Genomic DNA, 26822 nt, shown 5'->3' on the forward strand with positions numbered 1-26822 from the left:
TGAACAGCTGTTCTGCCTTAGGGTGTAGTATATCGATAATTATGGCGAAAATACTAAAAAAAAATACCGAAGTCCGTTACAATTGCTGCATTTAACATTTTATATATTTGAAATAATAATAATTGTCGTTTTAAATTAAAGTTTCATTGCAACATATGAGAAAATCCTTAAATTTGTTAAAATTTGTTTGAAAGCCTATGGGATTTTGAGGTGTAGTCAAAATAAGAAAAAAAGTATAGTCGAATAAGAGGTCTATAGTATAGATTCGTTTAAATATTATTACGGTTATTAAATGTTCATCATTTTGATAATATATCAAATTGATAATATATCATATGTACCAGCTGCAATGAGTGTACAAAAGATAAACAAATCTTATAGTAGCAAATTTGTCAGTTTTGTTGTTCCATACTCGTGATAAAATTAGAATGTACTGCACAAGTCGGTAACTATTAAAATAAATAATAGTCTATTTACTTATTTATCGCTATTAACTGACATTAAGACAGTTTCTGTGACTGCCTTACCGTCAATATTAACTAATCTAATATGTTTTCTAAGACAATTCTCAATGTCTGTGTACACGTATTGAGGAAGTGCTGCATTGAGTGCACATAAGATAAAATGCCGAATAACCCCGACTCCACATTCACTCTATAAGTTAGTGTGTCAGACCGAGAAGACAAAGAGTGGCAATTGTCTTATCAGCCATGGAAGAGAGCGGCAAGGGCAATTGTTTTTTGCTAGCATTTGAAGTGCAAAACGCACTTGTTAAAACAAACGATTTTTCATGTTTTGCCAGCTTTAGTATACACATTCTTATACGATGATATAGTAACATGTTCCACAACAACATTATTTTTTATCGAAACGTCTCCTCCAGAGTGGTGGGAAGAGGGTTCAGTACAATTTCATTACTTCATTATTGACACAATTGTTGGTTGGCGTTCAAAGTAATATTTGCTTGCGAAATTTTTATTTTTAATATTGAATAGTCATGAAATTTTCATACATTTCAATTATTTTTTTGGTTATCTAACGATGCAATAATATTAAGCATAGAGTTAAAATTTCATTGAACCTTCTTTTTGGCTTCAATACGTAAGAGACTAGAAATAAATGCATATCTTTATGATCTAATCACCTATAAGGACAATTTGTTTTTATCAAATTTGTTTACCAATTTGCTGACTAATATTTGCTGACCATCTGTCAAAGCTACTTAACTTATTTTTCCTTCAACCGCATCTTTCCCAGAAATGTTGACTCATTGTCGAAGTTATTTTGGGTAAGTAAAGATGACAGACTATTAGATCATTATTAGTCATTTTTTTTTTGTTTTTGGTGGTATGCAAATGCAAATGACTTGACCTTCAAGATGATAAACATCGACCCACAGGAATATTCATTCAAAATTGTCCAGGTCAGATCGGATCAGTCATTAAATTAACTTGCTTCAAATGTTAAAATTGATATCAATTAAGTCAAAGAAAAAGTAACTACAATTCACATGGGAAAAACTAGAAAACGTCAAGCATATAAAACGATGCCATAAAATTATTATGCGCAGTCATTGTGGCGCCTCCAAAATATAAGTAAGCGAATGCTATGAGCCTAAGCCGGGGCAGACTGCCAGCTCCAGTCTAGTCCAAAGTGTGGCGGAAAAAACCAACCCCTTAGGGCGCCACATCCAAACATTCAACTCTGTTAGAATTGCGTCAGTGAGAAATGGTTGGAATTAAATCAATAGGACAACGACAACTCCCACAACACGGAAACTGGAACAAGTGTGCTTGAAAAACAGGAGCGGAAATTTGCATTTTCGGCTAACCCTACTAAATATCAATGAAATATTTAGGTCATCTTTTTTATGGCATTGCTTTTTATGCAAGGACATTTAAAAGGCATACGAAATGCGTTTTCGACAAGCATAAATCCACATGATCGATATTGTGTTTCCTTGTACAATTTATATTAATTAATTGGCATTTCCTTGTCGTTTTCATTTTGTTGGTTATTTTCAGAAACATAAATAAGAAAGGATGGCATACTTTATGAGAAAACAGGAGTTAAGTGGTCAGCTTGTTGGCTAGGTTCTTAACGACGCCGAATTAACCTTGGGAGCAGCCCTCGATTTAAAGTAGGTTCCAAAGGGTGTCAGATTTTTTAAGGGTTTTAATCTTAAAACTTAAATGGATTCTAGCTATTTTATTTAAATTTAACTAGCAACATTTTAAAAAGTTTTAGCAAGTTTCTTCAACATTTAAAAAAAACATATTTGTAAATTGTAACCCAAATTTGTGGCTTTGGTCTATGGGTTTTTTAATGATTTATAAAAAAACGTTAGGTCATTCATTAATGATTTCAAAAAATTACTCACTCAAGTTTGTTGTTTTATAGAAATATCAATGTGGTGACGATTTATTTGTCATTAGATCGAATTTCTTTAAGACTTCTTTTCTGACCCTCTTAATATGTATTATGTTTGTAAATATTTCAAGTGTAAAACATAATAGTACTTACTAATTCAACAGCAAATATTGCAATTAATTGTTTACTACTGGTTCGACAGAACAACCTACTCAACGTATAGCAACATGTTTGATGTTACTTGCACTGAGAGAAACTGTGAGCTACAAAAAGATTTGTTAACAGTTGCATTTATTTTTATATATTCTATATCTCATTATAATATAAATTTATTTTTTGTACGTTCGTTTGCGCAAACTAATTGTCTATGAGGATGGATTTATTTTATAGTATTTTATATTATATAGTAAGTATTTCTGGTTTTCTAATTGATTGAGTTACAATGACAACCTTGACTATCGCAGATAGTTATAAGACTTCTACAACATCAAGAATATTGCGAGAACTGATTTGTCGATTAATTTATTTTTCCAAACGATCATTATATATCAGATTTGTGATTGGAATACTTTTTTAAAAAGTTGCTAACACTAATAAAATTATTAACGGACAATGCTCAAACTTATTTTTTTTTATTTTCGATTATTATGTTACTTCCCAATTCTCAAACTTAGTTTTCAAATTATTAAATTGATCTCATTAAAAAAGATATGTCATATTGTATTGGAAAAATGCTGCAATCTAAATATTAAAATCATGTCCTTTTGAAAATACTCAAAATATCATAAGAAATGAGCTACGCTTACGCTTTGAAGATAAACTATATCCAAGTACTGAGTCGAACTGCAAATATGTGTTCAAACTTTATTTAGTATAATATTTTTTTGCAGTGCATTAAACAGCTGTTGCCTGTTTCTTTTATAAACTCGCTCTTATTTCGCGGGGCTGTTTCTCAGTCGAACTCGAACAAAAGATTCGAACTCGAACAACGTTTTTTTTTGTGTTAATTTGAATTTCGAGGTGGGCGGTTGTGCTGTCGGATGAATTTTTTTGGTTTATTTTCGTAAAATAGTGAATATTCAAATATTTTCTACTTCTAAAACTAGTCGCGGATTTGTCGGTATTGAAGGATTTGAAGGTACTGTCGCGGATTTGTCAACGCGAGTTGCTCTGGCTAAAAAATATATCGTTATTTTTTTCATTTGGTATTGTTTTTGTCCAACAGTCATTGTTATTACGCTTATTTGATTAAGAAACGAAATTTAGGTAAATTATTGTTATCTCTATGCATGTGTGTGTCTATAAGGTGTGTGTGTGAGTAGTGCGTGTGTTGTGCGTGTGTTGTGCGTTTGGCAATTGGAAGTAAAGTGGGCGATATTTTGTTGGTGGGCGTTTTGTTTGCTATTTAGAATAAATGTACAATTCTTACTACTGAAAACTGGTTAACAAATCGAGATACCATTGTACTCGGTGCCCATTTTTTTTGTTAATTAAAATTTTCATTTGCTTATGGAAATTTAAATATAAATTTGTTTTATGCCATTGCCATTATGCCAGGCAGGCAACTAAATTAAAATGCGTTTTTATCAATTTGCATTTACCTCGCTGTAATCTTAATCAAATCGTATACTAAATATATAATATATAGTGCTAGTAGAATCGGAAATCAAAAGCAATCACATTATGCTGAGGTTAAGTGTTTAGCTTATTGCAATATTTCGTAAAAAACACTTTTACGATAACCCATTTCTTTGTGTAGTTTCTTTGAGATTGAAAAAAAACAGAGAAAGAAAAGAAGTCAAAACAAATCAATGAATCAATATATCTCTACATATCTGCAAATACAAGTGGATTCTTCTTCCTCAACTGAGGTGAGTTTGTGCAATCATCTAAAATTCATTTCAAGTGCCGTGCCGTGTGGAAATGTCTAGAATTGGCCTGCCCCACAAGTTGCACTCCCAAATTTATTGATTTGCCAGCAAAAACGAAATTCGTCCTTTGCAGCCTGCAACTCTGCCGGGTTGGGCTCTTTGCAGTGCCACCAACTGCAACGAAAGCACAAGGACACAGCTGATGATGCGGCAATAACTATGCCTGAACTTTCAACCTTTTCCCCACCGACCAAACATCTGTTAAATGCTTTTGCCATGGCAAACAAGTGTCTGGCCATTCGCCGACAACGGCAGCCACAGCCGCAACCGCCCCGAGGCAGAATCGGTGCGTGGGTGTGTGGGGCCTGCACCACAAAGGTGGTGTGGACCACTTGTTAGTTGTGCAGCGTGGCTCCCACTCAGCGCAAAAGAGTGGGAAGAGGGGCGTATGCCTAATTAAAAAACATGCCAGAGGGCCGGTCTAACAAGAGCTACATACAAATATCGTACCCTAGCGAATTTAAATTCTGAAAGATCGTTCCATGACATGCTATATATATAAAATGTTATCCAATGATTTTAATCAAGTTTGGCAATATCGTTTGTGCAGTGTGTGCAGTCAAAATTTCAACACTACAACACACAATATGTGATTAGTTTGAGTTGAAACTGGCCAATATTTGCATTTTCTTACTCTTCAAGCATTTACTCCAATTGTTGTCTAGCGACCATTTGGCCATATGGCCAATTCAATCCTTTGTTGACCAACTTTTTGGATGTTTGCACAATTTTTATCGTAAGTGCCCAATCATGCGGCAATTAGCCACAGTAAAACTCTTGCAAATTATTTTGGATGGATTCTCGATCCCAAGCAACGTAGGAAGTGTCTTTAGTTTTAAATAATAAACCATGTAACCTAAACTTAATGTTGTAAAGTGTATTTATAATACTTGTATGCTAAATTTATGAGATCTTAACGAATTTTCCTTAAATATTATTCTTGGCTGCCATTTACCCATGTTTTTAATCGTCCAGATCCATCTATATAAAAATTTCGAATTTTTTATGACTAATCCATAAAGAAATATTTGAAAAATATTACTTTTTATGGCAGTAGTGCACTTTTGCCAATGAGCAAAAGTATTTTAGCAAACATAGTATGAAATTCTACTCCATTCTCTCGTATACGATACTCAAGTAATTTAACACTAGAACGATTTTGCCGGTTGTATCTTTCAGATATGCGCATTTTTGTAATTTGATAGAGGCTAACAGATAAGAGGGGGAAAATTGTGTAAATCACATGCCAAAAATGCTAACGGGATCGCCTGTAATATGTTATAGGAGTATTCCATGCATATATACAGGGCGGGATTTAGAAAAGTGGTGGACTGGGATCCAGGGACTAAATGACCCCGAAGTAATATTCGTTTGGTTTTGTCAAACTCTCTCTGCTTGCTCTCTTCATAAATTCCGGCCCTGTAAACATAGTCTGTACATATGTGATAGAATATTGCATCCGGTCTTATCTCTTTATTTGATTTTATTTTGCCATGAGCTCATCGGCGGCCTCTCGGTCTTTCACAGGTAAATAGCAGCAGCATTAACAATGATCTCAAATTTCCAGTTAACTATTGGGGTGGCTGATAGTCAACCCCCACAGAATGAAGCCAATAACATCGATATTCCATTAAATACCACCATATTTTTTTTTTTTGTTTTTGTGTTTGGCGCGTGTTTTCGATTTATTTAATTTTAATTGCTTTTATCGAATGTAAATAAGTTTTGCTGGGTTTTAAAATTGCTTTTAATGGTTAATATTGTGTGATTTCTTTTGTACTGAAATCTCTTCTATGGCTGCCGTTGCTCGTTTTGGTATTTGCATAATTGCATTTATGAATATAGGGCTCAAAGAGCCATAATGGAACCCCTTTTCAGTCTACTTGGTTGTCGTGTTGCATTACGCGCTGTGGGGAGTGTTCGTTGATTGCTGTTTTTGTTTTTGTGGTTTTCCTTTTGGTTGGAGTACGGTATTCTAAATTTTCCTTTTCTCTTGTTTTTGTTTGTGGTTTCACTACCTTTACTTTTAATTTGCGTTTTAATGAAAAAAGGGGACAAAAGTATTCAGCTATTCAAGAATCGAAGCCATAGAGTATTTGCTATAATCGAAATGTTTAGAGTAAATTCCAAATAGGATGAGTATTCCAAAGTGTATAGAAGGTAAATTCTTAGGGCATTGAATTCCCCTCACGGTAATTAAGATAACCGTTTATTGTACAATTCACACTTTGTGATTTTATGTATAGTTTCCCTTCCTTTTTGTTTTACTACATACACAGTCTTTAAGGCTAAATTTATGCCTCTTGCTTCCATTAATCATTAGATAAGAACAAAATTATAATGGGTTGTCAGCAAAGACCCCTTTTTTAAAGAGTATTAACACAATCCAGAACTATTTGGAATCATGGGACCCTAAATTTATAGAAGCTGCAAATGTAAATTGTGGCGAAAGTAGTGCGTGATATTTGTCGCCTTTTTCTTTTGTTTTGTTTTTCTACTTTTAGGTGGTATATATACTTGTACATTTTTATGTATATACCTACTTAATGAAAAATATTCGAAAATGTATAAAAACGTACACCTTCAAGGTCGGCAACATCGTAAAAATTCTGTTGTCGTGTGTTCAGAAGAAACACATTTGTTTGCCATTAAAGTTGAAAGTGTATATATGTATGTATATACAGAATGTGCATATATTTGAATGTATTTTCTGAATTAATCATACATACATACTTTTTTTTCTCTATGACGAAATACTATTATGACTTCTTATTCGTTCATGTCTGTATGATTGATAATTTAAACAAAATATGTTGATTTTTATATTAGAGGGGTAAAAACTTGACAAAAATGAAGTAAGTAAGTCGTCTCGCCGACTTAGGTATACCATACACCAGTAAAGCAAATATTTCAACTTTATTAAACAAATGCATTTTCACATTCTTTTTACAAGCATATCTTAGTATCTCGCTCACTCAATCATACGAGCACCCTAGCGCCCCCACTAGCCAACGGCCAACTCCGGCCTTATGGAAAAACGTTTATATGCATAACTCGACTGTTTTTTGTTCGATTTTGATCAAATTTGGTATTTTGCTAGATATTAAATTTAAGTGTGCCAAATTTGATTGCATAAGGTAAAAAAATACGGGAGATAATAAAGTTTTTCAAATTACGGCGGCGGAAAAGGGCGTGGCAAAATTTTTATACATACAAAATGTGTGCATTTACTGGAATAGTTTTTTAGATAAAAGCTTTTTTTAAATTGCGGGGGCGGAAAGGGGCGTGGCAAAAATTTGAAATAAACTTGATCACTCTACATACTACACGAGTCTACATACCAAATTTGGTGGCTCTAGCTCTTACAGTCTCCGAGATCTAGGTGTTCATACGGACAGACGGACGGACGGACGGACGGACGGACAGACGGACATGGCTAGATCGACTCGGTTGTTGATCCTGATCAAGAATAAATATACTTTGTGGGGTCGGAGATGCTTCCTTCTGCCCGTTACATACATTTTGGCGACTTTAATATACCATTTCACCCTATGGGTGTATGGTATAATGACAGATGACAAATCAGAATGCAGAAGACAAATGCAAATGAAAGTGCTAAATGAAGATGAATGGTTGAAGGAATACCGAAAGAATTATAAATATGAGACTGCATAATTTAGTCGAATTTCCAGTTAACAACTGGAGCTGTCAAAAGTGTTTGACATTTTGATTTAACTTTAACCAAAATGTGAGTATTTTAATAATAGTCACCTGCAACATTTGGCGCGTAACTAATTTGACTAAGCAAATAGAATGGGCTTTGTGATACGTGCATGTTGTTTGGAAGGGAGTCGGGGTGTATGGGGGGGATATTGTTTTTGAAGGCCACGCCTCCTTTCGTCACACCAAAAGCGTATTGCAACGCTACGCGGCCTTTTGTGTCATATCAGCGGAACTTCATCAACTGTCAACCGGGGTCACAAAAGAGGGCAACTGGGCGGCATGTGACAAACACGCCATGGCATGACGTTAAATTTTTATGCGTGTTTAACTAAAGATACAATTTCCTAACGACAATTAGATACTCTATATATATAATAAGATAAGAAAGTTGTGGAATCATAACCACTGAAAACATTGTCACTTTGTCTCCAATGACACATGAATTTAGACATATATTTTGACCATTCCAATTGTATAGTGTATGATACGCTTGCTTGAGTTAGGGAATCAAGAACATCAACTATAAATTAGAAAAGAAAACATACGAATTTGTTGCAGTTTCAAGTGGTAGGTGTAACCATAAGTTACTCACGCAACTCACAAGAAAATGAAACTTCTCTAGATAAGCCTAAAGATAGTGACTATTGTGTGTGTGTATATATGTACATATATGGCACAACTTGGACTAGAACTATACATAGTCCATATGTACCTACAAATTACAAACAAAGTCATGGGGCATCAACCAAGGAAAAACATATTGGTATACGTATATATACAAACCTATAACTTCTGACATGGCATATTTATTAAGTTAATTACTTAAATTAAGTATTTGTCATAAAGCAAACACTTTAGAACTACAAGCTAAGATAGTTAAGATGCAAAAATTGTTTATCTAAAGGTAAAAGAATGCAAAAACATTATATATATAAATCATCATGTCAGACATGACAAAATGCATTATAACCAACAATATTTTATCACCATTCGGTAGTTAAGGGAAATAAGGCCCTATCTAAGCTATAACCTTGAATTGCTATCATACCCATCCACCGAATTACGTCATGTCCAAATGTTGTCCAGCCCCACACACACACACACACACACACACAAGCATAGAGCAAATGACAACAAAGTGTCATAGAGACTTTTGGGCAGCTTTTATTGACACAGAATTGAAACGCAAAGGTAATTAACTCAACCTTTGAGCGATAAAAAAAAAACCAAAACTAAAATAAATAAATATTTTCAAGCCATGAGATACTAGTACTTATTTTATTGATATCAAAACTAATTCTTTTTCTTTTTGGTTGTTGTTTTATGATTTACTACCAGGCTCAAGAAGGCCCTTGGCCACTTTAATAACCTGATGCATAAGTAGCATAAGATCAGCTATAAAAATAGCTAAAGAAAATAAATTTAAAAACACATACACACACAAATATGTTTAATACAAATAAACTAAAAAAATATAATTTTCACAACAAAACAACATTTCGATTTCACCTTCATGAAGAATTTGATCGAAACATATGGAGAAATAACGCAAGAAAAATGTTCATGCTCAATTTGGTTAACATTATTTTCGGTAAATTTGTTAATTATTTTTTATAATTAAAATGCCATTTTTGCCTATTCGCCCAACGCACATTTCTCCCCCGCCCACAATGCGACGATGATGTCACTATGTGTTATAAATTAAACAGAATTTTTAAATATCTACGTAGGTGTTGAAAAACAAAGGCAAAAATTTGGGGAAATTCAATAATTTCTTTGTCGGTACTTGCCAATTTTTATCACGCATCTATTTGATTAGTTTCTTCTAGTTTTTATGCCAAATAAAGTGAGGGAGAGAGAGAGAGAGAGAGAGACAAAGACTCGCGCCGGATATTAAGCGGGTTTTTATTTTATTGAAGATACATCGAAATAATCATCATAGAAACAAAGTGCGCTGAACTTTTGTGGGGGTGTGTTTGTGTGTGTGTGTGTGTGTGTGTGTGTGTGTGAGTCACAAGTAAATTGTTTGTTTGCCTCTTTTATGGGGTCTCGTAAAAATGATTTCTATGTACAAATAGTACTTACAAAATATACAATTTCATGTTTAGATGTACGCCACGTGCAATACGCCAGCTTATTAGCAATTCAAGCTCATTATGTTGGCGCCAAAAAATGTTTGATGTTTGCTGCTTCCTCGTGAAATATCCAGATTAGCCACACATACACATATACATATACATATATATTCACACATATGTACATAAAAACCATTATGATTGATCTGTTTTTGTGACTACCTCAAAAAAAAAAAAAATAAGAGATGCCGAAAAAAACAACACTAAAGCTGCTGTGGTGACCTACATTTATTTATTTATTTTCAATATACATATATGCCTGACAGACAAAGGAAGGCATAATATAAGCCAAGACCTTCGTCAGAATGTGCCGACTTTGTGATACCTATTAGCAAATATTTGCCTCTATAGTCATCTAAACCATACACCTCTTTGCCAACAACTTCATCATAGACCTACCTTACCACACAGACTTTAACCAAGGTCTTCTTTATCTGTAATATGGATGTCTATGGAGAGCTTTTGCATATTCGCAACAGGGTATAAGAGACGCCATGTCATTTGTAGTGAGTGAAATATTCATACTTATTCATGTTATTCTATTCTATAGTAGCTATGTCAAATGTGACAACGATGACGTCGTCGATGCTTGGCAACTGAGAACAAAACAAAACAAAACAACAAAAACGAAAGAAAATCGAAAGAACTGCTATTAATTCAGACTGACATAGGCGCAGCCTCCGTCTACGTCCCCTCCCCCATTCACACAAATTTATTGTTTTGTTTGTGCTGTCAAGTTGACTTCATGATCAAATTCGCATTGTGCTACGCCGCGTATACGTGATGCTGTAATAGCAAGTGCAGACAGGTCGCAGTGTTGAACTGGGTGGGCGTTTTTTGCATTTTGTATAATTATAGCATTAAAACCTATGCAACTACGTTCGTTAGTGTCAGACCAAAGCAATGCAGAGGAGAGCATATTACTTTTAAAGGCTTACTATTCAAATTGTTGACACTTTTCTGGCATATTTGAGACAATTGATGGCTACAGGTGCAGTATGTGATTTTAAGGACACGAAATTAATGTTGGGTATCAAAAATATCCCAATTTCAATTAATGGAAGTGTACCTTATCAGGGGTTTTGCAATCATCACAAATTCGATAACAAGACAACTAACAATAGGCCAAAAAAAGCCAAATAAACTAAGATTTCCTTTATATCTTTCCCCTACCTCTAACTAAAATGTAGTTACTAAATCAACATCCTTTGCCTTTCAATTTGGTATTAAAGCTTTTAAAACTTGACAACTATTTACTAAAATGGCTCCTTAGTTCCCCTGACTTACATATATCAGAATATTTTTTTGTATGTATGCATTTCTAATTCTACAATTCTTTGTCTACTTCTTAAACTAGACAAGGCTTAGTTTAGAGTCATAAAGGCATGTTAATTGCCATAAACATTTCACGTCATGTTGATTAAGAACAAAAAGTAGTTGTCTTTTATGACTTGCAAATTTTCTGGCCAAAATTAAATAAAAATTTTTCTGAACAATTTAATAATTTAGATTTAGATAATGTCTTTTAGTGCACTCAGGCATATCTGGATAATTAAAAAATTTGTGCAAATTTTCGCTTCATATTTGACATAGACTTTGTCTTCTGTTTTCTGTTGTTACACGGCTTCCAAAACCAAGGTCAACTAGGGGACAGAGAGTTAAAAATTTTAACTAGACAACAATGACAACAATTACATAATTACCAACTTGTGTTTAACAATTAACCCAACACTCCAAACACAATGATAATGGGATATCATTCTGTGATAGTTTCCCGCGTGCCGGCAATTTGTTGCTTTGATTGATGACACTCGAATCGAATTAAACATTCGAAGGGTATTCATATAATGTCACCAGATTCTTCATTACTGTCCTTAACATACAATATTTATGCTCATAAATAATGATTTAATGGAATCTCAATTGAAGGTTGCGGTTACAAACAAACATTCTAAGGGTTTTTTTTTTGTTTTTGTTTTTACTATTTCGTTTAAAGTGAAGGCCGTTTACAGATTTAAGTCAATAAAAGTCCATTAAAAATGCATAATAGTAACAATTCTTGGAGGTTTTTTTCTTATGGAATGGGTTATCGATTGAGGAAGTGATAAAGTGGGCGGGGAACTAACTAAGGGGTGGGGTAGACATTTAAAGCGCGGGTCATGCCAAGTTCAATGATTATTAATCAAATGCCACTTTAATTATGTATGTGACTGTGTCTGCGTGTTCTTCTAGTTATAACTCAGATCCGACATATTCTGACTCTTTCCGTCTATGGTCTGTGGCTTCAATTAAAATTCGTTTCGCTTGTGGCAAGCGTTTTCGATCAAATTGAACAACTAATAATAAATAAAAAGAGTCAAAAAATTGAACTAGCGTTTTTGGCATTAGAAAAGACGATGCAGGCATCACCCTTTTTCTTTTTTTTTTCTTGGGAGGGGGTTTTCTGGTTCTTAATCGAATGTCAAGTATGAATCCATTAATGAGTCTTCATCGCAGACCATTTCATTTTTGATGGCCTTTCATCGACACAATTGAAGCAATTTCTGTGTAGATTCTCTCGTTTATTACGTACAATAAATATCTATAACTATATATGTGTATGCATAATAAATGTCGGTCCGATTTTGGTAAAGCAATTTGTATCTTCAAAATTTCTTTCAGATTCCTCTTATTGCAGTCCATGCTGAGCTTTGTTCGTGCTCGGTTGATTCGGGTTTTGTTTTTAATTCAAGTTTTCAAACATAAATAGAAAAGAAAACAAAAAACATAATTCGTGGGTGCTTTTTCGGTTGGTTATCTTAACGGTTCGTTGTGTTGGTTCTAAACACTAAGTAATTTGACATTGAACTTGATGCTTTATCTCTATCAAAATACAACAAAAAACCAAAAAAAAGTCAATACATTTTAAACTGGCCAATACAAACAACAACAAACAAACAAAAATGCATGCATTTTCTCGTAAACAAGTTTTTTTTTCTCTCCCCCTTTGTGTGTTTGCATTGCAAATTAGTTTTCAATTTAAAGCGCAAATATTGACAAAATGACATCACAAGACCCAAAAACTAAAAATTTGTTGTTATTTGACACAATATTTTGGTTAGACAAATAGCTGACAACTAAAATTATTATACAATAAGTGTGAATCTTAACAAATCCCGAAGATTGTTTAAAAAAAACTAGTCCATGTACAATAGTTTCTACTTTAATTCTAGAACAACAAAAAACATTTCATTTGTGAGGTCATAGAACTCAAAATGACAAAAAAAAAATCAATCCAATCTTGAAATCCATTAAACATTTTATTAGCCACTCTTTATTTGAAAAAAAAAGAAATGACGAATCATTTTTATGACACTTTCACACATGATCTACTTAAAAAAAATATTTGAATGTATTAGAATAATGGCGAGTGCTGAGAAACTTAATATTTTAGTGGAGACTTTTTTTTTAGTTTATGGACATTTTATTTGGCAGACAATTTAAATATTTTCGGATTCATTGTGGGTACTGTGATGAATTTCGATTCAAGTTTTTGAACTTGATCTTGGAAGTGCTCTTTCAAATTTGGCCATTAAAAGTTTTTAATTGTTTACACATTAAATATTTAGCTAATAGAAACGAATTGAATGATTAACTGACCTTAATAGTTTTAGAAAAACCACTTGGAACAGATTGCCAAAATACACCCATGATCTTGTCGTCACTTTATATCATAAATATTTTAACATTTTATAGTTTACCATTTAAAGAAGATTATAAGGAAAAATAATTAAGGTTTAAGGCAATTGTTTTTGCAGTTTTCTTAATGTAATGTTTTTTTCCATTTTTTTTTTTTTTTGCTTTTAGGCCGTAAAATTAAATATTACCGTTGAAGTATTAAGTAACGCCAAAACTAAAACAACACAAAAGCCGACAAAAATTAAAGCCAAGCCAAGAAGAAAACACCCGGGACTATTTGCGAATTCTCCAGAATTGCCACGAGCTGTAAACTGTAAAAGGATTGAGAATCAGAAGAGGAACTTTTAAGACAAAGTTCTTAAACATTTCCGTACAGTGGGAAGAGAGTGGACCAACCAAGTGGATCGTCTGCTCATTTGTTTACAGAGGCAACAATGCCATACGGACTCGCCGCATACCACAATGCACTACCATAATCTCTTTCTCTCCATAAGACAGAAAGAAAACAATATTTTGAGAGTACCAATCGTTTGGGTTGTGCAATCGCAGAATAAATTCAAATAAATAGAAACGAGAAGCACTAAATCTTGGCATAAAAATAACTAAAAATCGAAGAAAGAACGCGGAAGGGTGCTTAGGTGTCGAGAGCATTGGTCAGGGCAAGAGCCATATACAGATACACATACAAGCCATAAACTACATATTGATACCGCCATCCAACAGCCTCCAAGCACGAGTGGGGCAACCAGGAATAGATATATACATAGCATAGGTCGTGGACAAGTCGTTCAAAGGCAATCGCCGCATCGAGGTGTATACACTTGGCACCATGGAAGGCGGCTACGTTAACGAAGGTGAGTCCCCATAAATCTTTCACTCCGATATCGAACTAACCGCAATAGCTCTAAGTATCTGAAGTGCTTTTTAATTTTCACAGTTATTAGATAGCTTTCATGTCCTATATTTTATGGGCTGTGCTATGATTTCATTACACTTGCAATTAATTCACATTATCAAAATTTCTTAATTTCAAATATTTACATTTACTTCTACATATATGTACATATAAGTAAGTATGTATGTGTGTTATGATAATGTTTTATTAAAGATAGCGTAATGCTATTTAATTTGTGTTCAACTTGATATTTCAATTTTGAATGATTTTTTTGTGAAATAAACAAAACAGTTTTCTTTTTTGTATTAAAGAAAATTGCTGGAATCCTAGTTAGTTTTAGTTAATAATAAACGCAAGGTCTGAATATCATGAATTTTGGCGTCTATCTTTAGCATTAAATCAAATCGGTACAACTTCTGAAAAGTGTTTTTACTAACAACAAAATATAAGTAATTTGAATCAAACGTTTTTGTTAGCCGGTTTCTGGACAACACGAAGAATAGGATTGATATCAATCAAAAAGGTCGCCAAAAACAGGAGCATAATAAGTATTTCTTTTATTCCTCATGCCGATAATTGTTGTTGATTAGGATTTGCCAAGACCCAAGAGGTTTAAAATAATTGTTTTTCTTTACTCTTTATTGACTAAAAATCGTCATATCAGTTCTAATTATGTATATATGCTATAGTGGTTGATATTTTTAAGTAAAATCAATAGTACTCCATATTGTTTAATGTTTAATTTTATGTATTTAGCTGATCTTGTTTTCTTGTTATTTGCCATGTTGATTTGATTTATGATTAACAATCAATAGCATTTTAGTATAATGTATTTCTTGATTCATTTCTTGTCGTTTGCTTTCTTTTGGCACACCTAAAAATATTGCTTACACAATGCAAAAATTCATTCAGTAGATCGCCAAACGTAAAATGCATTTAGCTACAAATAAAACAAAAAAAAAAAAACAAAGAAAAAACACAAAAATTTGACTTTGAATTTTGCATTTGAGAGAAACTGCATTGGGGTAAAGGCATTTTGTTATTTTTGCACAATGACACCAAAGGTAATTTATTAGCAATACAAAATGGATTATAAACACAAATCGACAAAATTAGTTTTCATTTTGATAAAATAACTAAAAGGCGTTAGATTAAATTATTATAGACAGAATTTCTGAGCTCCATTAAGAATGGCATTTTTTAAGGATTTTTCACTAGGTGGCCAGGAGAAAAATTTTTCCTCGAACCCCCACCCAACCATTACTCTACCGACATATATGCGCGAGTCTGAAAACATTACAAGGCGGATTACTACATGGACATTTGCCCTGCCATTAAGAGATGTTCCTTATAAGTCTTTTAAGTTTATCAGACTTCATTTTGTATGAGTAGATACCTATTTATCAGTTCTGACACGAAGAAAACTAAAGTATTTGGTCTAGACATAATTGTACTCTATGTTGGACAGTGTAACAATTTAAAACGGACAGTTCACTCACTATTAGTCAGCGAAATGAGCCAATGCATCTAGATTAGCATATATGTAGACTATTTTGTTTTGGCCATATATTCTTTAGTGTATATAAATAGACAATTACGCTACCTGACGCAACTTGCGGACAAATGATGATGAACTAATATTAAATTCTTTTAATGCTTTACCCATACGTCGAATGCAGAGGATTCAGACGCCATTATGGGCGTGGAAAGTCCAGGTAAATTGAATCATTTGTGGATTTAAGTGCCATCTGCTATAAAAATGTAATATCATATCATATCTATCACTCAATTATCAAGACGAGATAATTGCTAATTGGGCGTAGGGGAGAAATGTTTTGAGGCGCAGCAGGCGTCGAAGATCGTCTAGAATTGGGGGCGGGGATATGTCATAAAAACTAAAAGGGGGCCAATCAACTTGTGATGCTCAATTACATAGAGTTGAAATGATGATGACGACTGGTTTGGCTATCCACTTAATAACTGATGGGCATCCAAGCCGGTTCTGGTGTCGCCCACATTCGTTTCAAGTGGTTTAAGTTTGAGTTCTCTTTATAGGTTCTCCTGATCGCCCAGCTCTAAGGTTCGTGTTGATTTTGTAACATTAATTTGACTTTGTTTTCTATAAGCGGATTAATAAATGTAAATCACAAATAAAATCGGTTATGAATAAAAGAATATTTAAATTTCGCACACCAAATATCAAATACGCTAACAATAGTTTTAAATTCAAGACTTGATAAGGAAATATTAAGATGATAGAGATTAAATTTGATAGTTAAGTAAAAATTATTAATTAATTGCTGATCTCATTTACATCGTCAAGAAATTTTTTGGTAATTCTTATGCTTTCTGAGAATCTTCTTGAATTGTAATACTCTTTTCAAAGTATGTATGTAAATGCATATTTTTCAAGTAGTCAACGCTTTGACATCTGTCTGCCATAAAAGGCAAAACTTGCTGATGTTGCTGCTGGCCAACCTTATGCGAATTTTAATTAATATTCATTTAGGCAGCTGGAAAAACTGTCATTCAGTTGTAGTGCTATTTACATGCATTCCTACATACATATGTTTATTAAAAATACTTCCCTTTTCTCGAACTGAAATTTAGGGCACCAGCATCAACAACTGACAACTGGCGATGATGTCATCGTCAATGAAAGGATCCGCCATGGTTGCTTGACTCTTTTTTTTTTCGTCTCATTGCATCTTGATCACGTTTCGCCAAAAAAAAAATAATAAAACAAAAAATAAAAGAAATAAGAAACGAGAAGAAAAAACAGAAACTTGAGGAACAGAGAATGAAGATAAATTTGTAGTTTTGTCGAAGACTTAGCCTTCATTTCGCCTTTTTGTATTTGATTCCGGGAATTCCTTTATGCCAGGCAGAGCATAATAAATTGCTTTGCTTTGCCTTCGGTTCAACATTCTGGGCGTCTTGATTTTTATGGCTAAAAAGAGTTTTGTTTGCTAAAGCAGATTTATTTTAAAAGACCACAAATACTTTTTGTTCTGCAATCTTAAAAATGCATACGCAAAATATCGCAAACAATCTGCTAGAGATTTTTAAAAAGTAAGTCGCTTTCAAAATACTCTATAGAAACTTATTGACGTTATTTCTTTGAATAAGACCAGTTAATTTAACTCTTTTACTTGTTTTTAATGGCTCTTTTTTAAGATAAATCCAAGTAGCAGATCTAACAGATAGTTTTGGTGGTGTAAATCAGATATTTATAGCAGAAAATCGGGAATTTTGGGAAAAAAAATCGTTGCTCGAATCAAATTTAGAGAGATAAATAATAGTTTTTAATGGGAAAATTTCCCTCATTTCATTGATCCAATTTATTAATATATTTTTTGTAGCTTTAATTTCAAATTAAGAAGTTTTCTATATCTGAAAAATATAGTACTAATCTGTCTACATTATAGTACACTTTAATGACATATAAATCAAGTTAAGTTGGTAAATTGATAACGGTTTCATGATCGTGATTACTATATAGAATGACAAATGCATTGACATACCATTTTAAATTTCCTTTTTGGTATAGAGTATATAAAAAGGAAAGTCAACTTCAGGCCATGGCCAATGCCATTTGTCAAAGAGTCGAATGTATATGGAAATCTATTAAATTTTTTAAACTAAAACAATGAATTTCGACATGGTTTGTGGCTTAAATTCCACATTGACCCTGTGCCCGTGAGTGCTTTGAACTGTAAACAAGAATATTATGAGTAACACATATGGTATATGTATGTGTATATACATAGTTTATACTAATATAAGTATACGTAAATGAGTAATAGTGTAATGATGACAAAAGAGTGTGAATGAAACGAAAAATATAACGAAAATTTATTAGCCACACATTGCTGGGCATAGGACAGCTGTTGCTGTTTACCAAGTGGCCTTCACTTTGACCTTTGATGCGTGTGTGTGTGTGTCTACGGGCAATAAATTTACTTCTAATTGTATCAAGTATTTACATAAACGAGGAGGCATAATAGGTTATCATAAATTTGCATAGACAACTTGACAGACATGAATGCGTGTTGAAGTTAACGCCTTTTGGTAACATCTATTTAAGATTGCCCGTTTAAGTCGTCAAACAGCTAATCATTTGCATTTCCTTTATTTACAGTAAGTGTGTAACACATTTCGTGAGGTGTTCAATTACCTGATATGCAAAATAAATTGCTTAATAAACTTTAAATGCCATCTAAATTAGAAATTTGATAGGTACGCCTCAGTTGAAAATGATGACTTTAGGAAACAATTTGTTCATTCGTTTTGATGGCTCTAACTGCAACATTTTACCTCAAATGTCAATTTTCATTGCCATTCAAAACAATTGGCCATCAATAATTTGTTGGTCCAAGTTCAACAAAGATCTTCCCCTTTGGCTCTGACTTCACTCTCTTGATGTTTGAGACGAACACGTGATTCGCGTTTCAATTGCATTTGGTTATGCTTTATTCCGGTTTGTTTATTTGCATTGGCTCTTTGCCTATTTGCCCCTGAACGGTTTGACCAACAAACATATAGCTGAAAAGCAATTGCAAAATCAAATATACACATATACAATATTTTAAATGACGTCAGCGTTAAACAATAAATAGTAATTTGCAGTAGCGCAAATTGATGTTGACACATTTCATCTAAGGCAATGACAATAGATCATAATTTACATATACATATATATAGAAAAATAGCTAGATACCTTGCCAACATGTGGTAAGATCTAAAGAAGGATTTCTATATATTTTTAAATATTTGTGATCCCAATAAAGATTTTGCATGCATGTGTGAGCTATTTATAGTTGCAGATTTTCAAATTATTAGCATAAGGTATCTCGAAATTGGCATTGCAACTACGCAGCCGCAGCAAAATAAACCATGTTGACGGTTTTCCCCTTCGGGACATGCTTTTATGTTGCTAAATTATGACTTTCTATTTTAGTATCTAAACTGATATGGTGCTAATTGTAAGATTTATGTAGTAAATTATAGTAAATTATAGTTTGCAAGTGTTTCCATATTAAAGCAAACCAAAATAACTTTGTAATTTCAAGCCGAAGTTTTTATTCTCTTGCCAGGTAAAAATGTTTCATTATTTGATTAAATTAAATACATTTAGCAATAACAGTTACTGTATATTATAAGATTTTGCAAAATTGTCTTAAAAATTACCTAGTTTTAGATTCGCAAAGAGAAATTTAGACAAGTTTTAATATTCATTTTTGTTCAAAATCCTGATTTTTTTCAAGCTTTATCAAATTTTTAAAAAATATAAAAAAAATATTGGAAAACTTCTTGGCCTTTTTAATATCATGATGAAAGTCATGACAAAAATCATAGAAAATATAAGTTTTTCGAAGTTTTAACGCAAGTTAAAAGATTAAATTCCAACAAGACTATTAGGATATGAAATTCGAAAATAGGATCGGAAATTGACGGAATTTTAGGTCCCAAAAGTTATTATATATGCTTAAAAAGATATTAAAGTAAAATAATCTCCAACTATATACCTAGACATATGTACGTCATTTAAATGAGTTTCATTTTCTTTTTATAGTTGCTAAGGTCGATCACCGAGATTTCTAAAAATTACACATTTGCATATATGCATGATGGCAATTTTTAGCTAATATGTCGACACCTGTAAAAATACTTTGCATTTCTCTTCCATTCTGTGGAATCTTAGTCATCTTAGTTGATCTTAAACTAAATAAAAAACACGATCTAAAGAAATAAAATTAAATAATTTATCTTAATGGCCAAGACTAAAGCCATGTAAATGAGGTTAAGTGATTTTCGTTGTAGATTTCAAAACTATTTGCTTCTAACCACCAAACTTGGCGCTAGTTTGACATGCAAAATTTGCTAAAATTATGGCCTAAAGAACCTACAAAGAGTGACCAGAGGCGACAGCACAACAGATCGTGAGTTAGCCACCGTCTCGGTTAATTGGAAATGCATCAAAGTAAACGACGATGAATGCCAAGTGATGGTATCTCTGTGATGTAAGGCTTCTCCTGGAAGCCAAATCACGTAAGCATTTGAAATGCTTTGATTGTGGCTTTAAATTGTCGGTTACCTGAGTTGCATAAAGCATAAGCCAAGAACAGGGCAAAACATTTGTCATAAATGCGGAACAGATGTGAAGGTTCTTTTTTTTTGCAACTTATTTGAAATAAATGATCTATCCATCACATTCATCTGCAACTATGTATCTACGTGACTTCTATTAACGGTGACAGGGGAATTAATTAACATTTGTTGCTGCCGTTCTGAAGTGCGATTAAAAAAAAAAACAATAAAAAACACCAACAAATGGGGGCCACTTTCCAGTAAATAAACACACTTGATTCACAATGCTGTGGATCAAAGACTATGGCCAAAATCCGAGTGAGTTCTAAAGATATTCATTATTTAACCAGTCCCATTAGCAGAGGCCATCGTTTTAAGAACTTCTGGCAAATAGTTTTTGACGGTGTGCTAGAAATAAATTTTCGCATGAACCTAAATACTTTCACGCAAAATGTATGACAATGTCAGTGCCAGGCTGAAGAACAAAAAAACAGAAAGCAAAATGAGAGCAAAATTATTTGGCTTGTAGCCAAATCAGCCAGCGATAAAATGAGCATCATAAAAAATCAAACTAGACCCAAAATAAACCAACAACACAACCAAACGTCAAGTTCAAAAACTACAAAAATAATAATAATGATAAAAAGCTAACAAATTATGTCGAATTTCCGCTCTCGATCGATCTCGGTAGAGCAATCAGTATCAATAGTGTAAATTAGCATAGTGTGGGCGGGTTGAGTTCTCACTGGGGATCTATCGCTTTTCCAACAAAGTCAATATTCCCTTCTCTCTTGCAAGGGCATGGCTTTCAAATGGAAACCCTAAAGATAACAAGTTGAAAGTAATGTGGAAACTGTAGAGCGACACTTAACTAGGTAGTACAACAAATGTTACATTGTGAAAGCCCCACAAAGAGAATCTTTATCAGTTGACTAAATCGGAACACTTTTGTCGCATTTACGTCATTAGTAGGCCTAAAGCAACTCGAAGGGCCGCTTTCTTCCTCGAACTGAAACTGGTATGTACATATGTATATCTTATCATTTCCATCGAATCAAATTGACAAAGCGACAGACAATCGCTTTGTCGTGTTTTGCTTTAATTTTCGTTAATTGTTGCGAGTTGCCTTCTTTCTTCTTTCACTTCACACCTCACCATTTTTTTCAAGAGTGTGTCATATTTAATGATAACCCATTTTTTCTCCCACCCATTACCCAATTCGAAATTGTGGGTGTATACATACATACATATATGGGTTAAATAAACAACTTCTGGATTTTACAAGTAAATTTTTGTTTCATTTGGTACTCAGATTTATGAGTCACATTGCGCAGCGAACGATAGGCTTAATTAAATTTCTTCTTCTTTGATGGCAAGACTTCAGAGAATATACAATATGTGGCCCATATGATCGTAATGGACGGGGAAGTTCTAAAGATTTCAACATGACGATGGTTAAAGTAAATCAATCCCAAATATGTAGCTGTTAAGAAAGGATTGTATTGTGAATTTTAAATAAATTGACTAAGGAGTCTATTAAGGAAAAGACCGACCTTTAGAACACAGAAATAATGGCAACTATGCATCAATAACTAGTAGTTGGAAAGTTGGTTGACCTTTTTGCAGAAACGTGTTTTGTTGTAGGGAGGAGACTTTCCTCAGTGGCATTGTTTTGCATGATTCTAATGAAGCACTCAACGTTTTGCAATTATAGTAAACTGACTTTGATTAAAAGGGAGTGGAGCACAAAAGTTTTTGCGGAAATGCCTGCCAGTTTGTGGTGTTTGTGTGTGTGTGTGTGTGTGTGTTGTTTATGAACTTCTATTACAATATGTATTGCCAGCGGTAAAGTAATAAACTATTCATTTGTTGTCGCATTTAAGAAACAAAAACAAAAAGAAATCTAAACAAAAAAATTTAGAAAAAAGAGGGAAAACTAGTCAAAAGCAAAATGCACTCTTTAATGTTTGTTATTTGACTGTTTTTTTCGTTTGTGGGGAGAGGAGAGAATTTTGGGTTAATTGTTTACATTTGTGTTTGACCCAAAGCATTTGCTTTGATTTCGACCGCGACATAAGCAAACAACTTCATTCGAAGAATTCAGCAGAAGTACAAAGAAAAAAACTGAAGCAGCTTAAAAAACTTTGCATATCGACAAAATCTCTTTTTCGATATGGTAAAATGATATATTAAAGTAAAATATGAATATTTCGAATACTATAACAGTAGAGCTATTAACTATAGAACTTAGAGAAACTTAGAACGAAACCGCAACCGGATTTTGCTACAGGTTAAAATAAATAAAAAAATATAAAATTTTGGTTTAAAATTGTTTGCTTTTATGCATGGTATATTAAAGTCGGCGTGACAACTTATTTCCTTAATTTTTTTGTCACAGCAACTTTAACGCTTAATATATAGCAAATTAAATTAGTGTCGGACAAATGATCTAGACCTAGTCTTTTAATTTACAAGCGAATTATGCTAAAACATTCCAATTAACATTCATAGAAGATATGAGGAGAGAACAACTGTTGCTTTGCCAATAAAACTGATGATGCACAATAGTTAATTACAATAAGAACTCCATCTTTAAAAAAAAAAAAAAACCCTGTCTCAGATGAAGTCATAAAAAGAATGCATCTTATAAAATCTCTGCCATATAATAAAGTTCGCTCTGGGTCATGTTTCCGGTCGAGTCGAGTGAGAATCCCCAACAGAAGCAGAAAGATTTCAAGTCCCCAAACGGTAGCAAAAAGCAGACACTACAAAGAACGGAGAGATAATTGTAATTACATAAGTATGTCTGTGCATATGTACAACATATTGTGTCAACTTAAACGAGGAGGGGAGAGTAAATAAACCTGGGCCTTGGAAGAAGAAATGAACAAACAACTTGCGACAACTTCACCTTGAAGTGTTGAGAACCAGCAAACGCAACTAACGAATTAAAAGGAATTTCCAACAAAATCCCATAGATTAAAATGCATTGCTGGTCGCTTTTTTTTTGGGTCACCTTCAAGTTGTCTTTGACTTATCAAACAAACTGTTGCTAATGCTGACACCTTAACATTTGTATAATACCTTCGAGAGATAAAAGCCAAATTAAGGAATGACATATGATATAATGCAGGGGTCCAATGTGTGTAATAGAAAACTTAAGATGCTTAGACAAAATGCTAAGAATTCTTATTCTGATTTGACTTTTTTTCCTTATTTACTTAGCTTTAGGTATGTATTATTATAATAATTGACAAACTACCAATTTTTGATAGGGTTTTTAAGAAAAATATTTGGTTATTGATCAGTTTTTTCATGCTAAAGTTGTTCAGCAAAAAAAAAACTTAAATATGAAAATTTAATGCTTAAAAACTGAGAGACTACTCGTTTGCATAGTAACAGACAGACGAAAGCAGACCAAATTTTATTACACATTATAAATATAAAATTTCAAGTGCTTTTAGCTTTTGTTTCACCAGTTTTGGTCTTGGAAAAATACGGAATACATTGTTAGATATTCAAACCAAAAAAAAAGAAACAATAAAAATGGTATTAAATTTTTCACAAGAGTATGAAATTCTCTTCTTATTTTGTTATATCTACAAGATATGATGGATTTGCGATCTGTGCTCCGAAAAGTAATCACACCGCATTATCGATATAGTATATATACTAGACACTCATTATACATTTAGAACCTTTTTTGGATTCAACAAAACAATTGTTCTTCTGTACTTTAACACCTTATACCACATACAAATATCTTCACATGTATTAGTGTATTTGCAGGTGCCCACATAAAATACAAAACTTGCATGATTTTCGGACTGTTCGCTTCTTTTTCTTCGGCTAATTTGTAAATTAAATTAGCGCTCATTCTCATTTTGACGACCGGCGACTACCAAATGACGCCACACAAAACACTACAAAGCAATCCTCGGTCATAAAACCTAGCTCAACCTAATTTTATATTAGCTATGCAAACGGCGAGATAAAAACAAAATAAAATAATAAAAAATTGCGCGTGCAACTTGCACGCAGAGAGAAGATTACTTTGGGAAGTAGAAGACAAAGTAGTAGATGGGCGCCAAAAAAAAAAGAAACACACACAAAAAAGAATAAGGTCACTTACAAACGCCACACTCTATATAGAGAGTATAGAGTAACCTTCGTCGGACCAAGCACTGAGGGTGAGAAGTTTACAAAAAAACCAAAAGCAACGCAATTAAATTAAGTCACATTTCGTGCGTTTGTTGCTACCTGGGAGAATAGTTTGAGGGGCTGAGGGGGGCTTAATTAAAATGTTGAATAAACTTGAATGGCAAATCATAAACTACCATCGCATAACATTTAAACAATTTTAATTAATAATGTCACGTTATGTGTTATACTATATACATTTTCAGGTAGCTTGAAAAGTAATGTCAAATAAACATATGACTTAGTTGGGAATCCACCAAAAGAATACCAATCTTAATCTAATAATTATATCTGATATATGTATGAATGTGCCCTATAGCATAGACCAAAGTGTAAAAAGTGTATTATAAATAGACAATATATGCATATAAGTAAGATAAGTAAGGGTATACAATCTTCAGCAATAAAAAATGTGCAAACTTTGCAAACGAAATTGTTGATTTTCAAGTCATTGACTGGCAATTTCGTAATACTTAAATATTTTATAGTGATATAAATACAATTGGCTGCACTTTTTATAAATTGGGGAAAAAATAAATTAACAAGCGTTTTACATTCATCAACACAATTGATAAAAATCAAATTGGCAATTTTTTGCAATTGCTTGGTTTCTCAATCGAAAATTGAAAGAAAATAATAATAATGGCATATTGATTTTACGACTTTTGATACTTAACAGAAATTCTAATCATCAAAGTGATTCGTAGATGGGTTTCTATTCCAATTGTTTATTAATACTCTGGTATTTCGCTGAAATCTAAAAATAGATAAATTTGCTGATTTGAGTATGTTTTGGAAGCTGGTGAACCAAGTCAATTCAATCGGTTCGTTGATTTTATTTTAAGTAACAAATGTGGCAAACATTTCTGTTTGTTTAAGGGGGAGGGGGCGCCTGGCAAAAGCCAAATGAAATGCAATTAACTTGGCGTTACATACACACATACAAGTTCATTTGATTGGCAAATGGCAATAGCCACAATGTGGCCGACACGTGCTAAATGCACTACTCCACCCTCATCCGTCAACCTCAACCATTCATAACACACAGTCAGTGGCGTCAACTTGATTAAATTCTTTTGAAATTTTAATTTGCGATCGCTCATTGACATCGTTTACGACTTTACCCCCACACTTTTCCTCACTCTTGCCCCCACACCCCGTAACACACTCGCACTTAAATAAGTTTTGCTTTTCATTTCTATTGGTTTCGAATTCGTTCATTACATTTTGCTATTAATAAGTCATTTAACTAAAAAGATAAAAAACAAAACCATTGCTTACATAAATTCATTTGCTAAATATATATACTGCATTTTTTTCTCTCTCTCTCTCTCTCTCCCTCTCCTTCTCTCTGTGTTTGTCTTCCTGTCTGCTTTATTTCCTCCACATCCTGCGCAGCCATCACATCCTATACAGATCCTAAACAGCCAAATGCATTAAGGGCATCCGCCATATATGCGCCAACGACAACAACAACAGCAACAAATGCGTCTGGCAACAACAAATCATTGACAAATCCTCCAATCGCTACATTTGCCCTAACAACAACAACAACAACAGCATCATCATTATCGTCCACATCACAGCCACCAAGCCCATCAGCCATTGGATCTCCTCCGCCTTCTACGGGGGGTCCTCTTAATGGATTTGTCACCAAATTGCGTAATTTTAAATTCAACGATACGAAAAATATAAGAAAACGTTTACATTTCGATTATATATCAAAGGATAGATTTTTGGGTATGTTTTTCGAAATTTCAAATAACTATGCCAATAATATCCAGGTAGAGTCCATGATTA

At 33.3% G+C, this 26822-nt stretch overlaps 1 protein-coding gene across 4 annotated transcripts in view; it reads left to right on the forward strand.

Annotated features, from left to right (window-relative positions):
* Nucleotides 1–3388: 3388 nt before the first annotated feature.
* The window catches only part of LOC6651651 (aminopeptidase N), a 31876-nt gene continuing 8442 nt past the window's right edge, over nucleotides 3389–26822 (forward strand). Inside the window, exons 1-4 of one of the 4 annotated variants that reach the window (XM_023180877.2) lie at nucleotides 3391–3636; nucleotides 14006–14691; nucleotides 16412–16447; nucleotides 26421–26762. In XM_023180877.2, coding sequence (XP_023036645.1) covers nucleotides 14667–14691; nucleotides 16412–16447; nucleotides 26421–26762 — 403 coding nt within the window. In that variant the 5' untranslated portion in view covers nucleotides 3391–3636; nucleotides 14006–14666. Of the gene's footprint in view, nucleotides 3637–14005; nucleotides 14692–16411; nucleotides 16448–26420; nucleotides 26763–26822 lie in introns of those variants that run through there. The other 3 variants (XM_047010242.1, XM_047010239.1, XM_002072987.4) reach the window with 3 other exon arrangements.

The sequence above is a fragment of the Drosophila willistoni genome, chromosome 3R (assembly GCF_018902025.1).
Source record: "Drosophila willistoni isolate 14030-0811.24 chromosome 3R, UCI_dwil_1.1, whole genome shotgun sequence".
Lineage (NCBI taxonomy): Eukaryota > Metazoa > Arthropoda > Insecta > Diptera > Drosophilidae > Drosophila > Drosophila willistoni.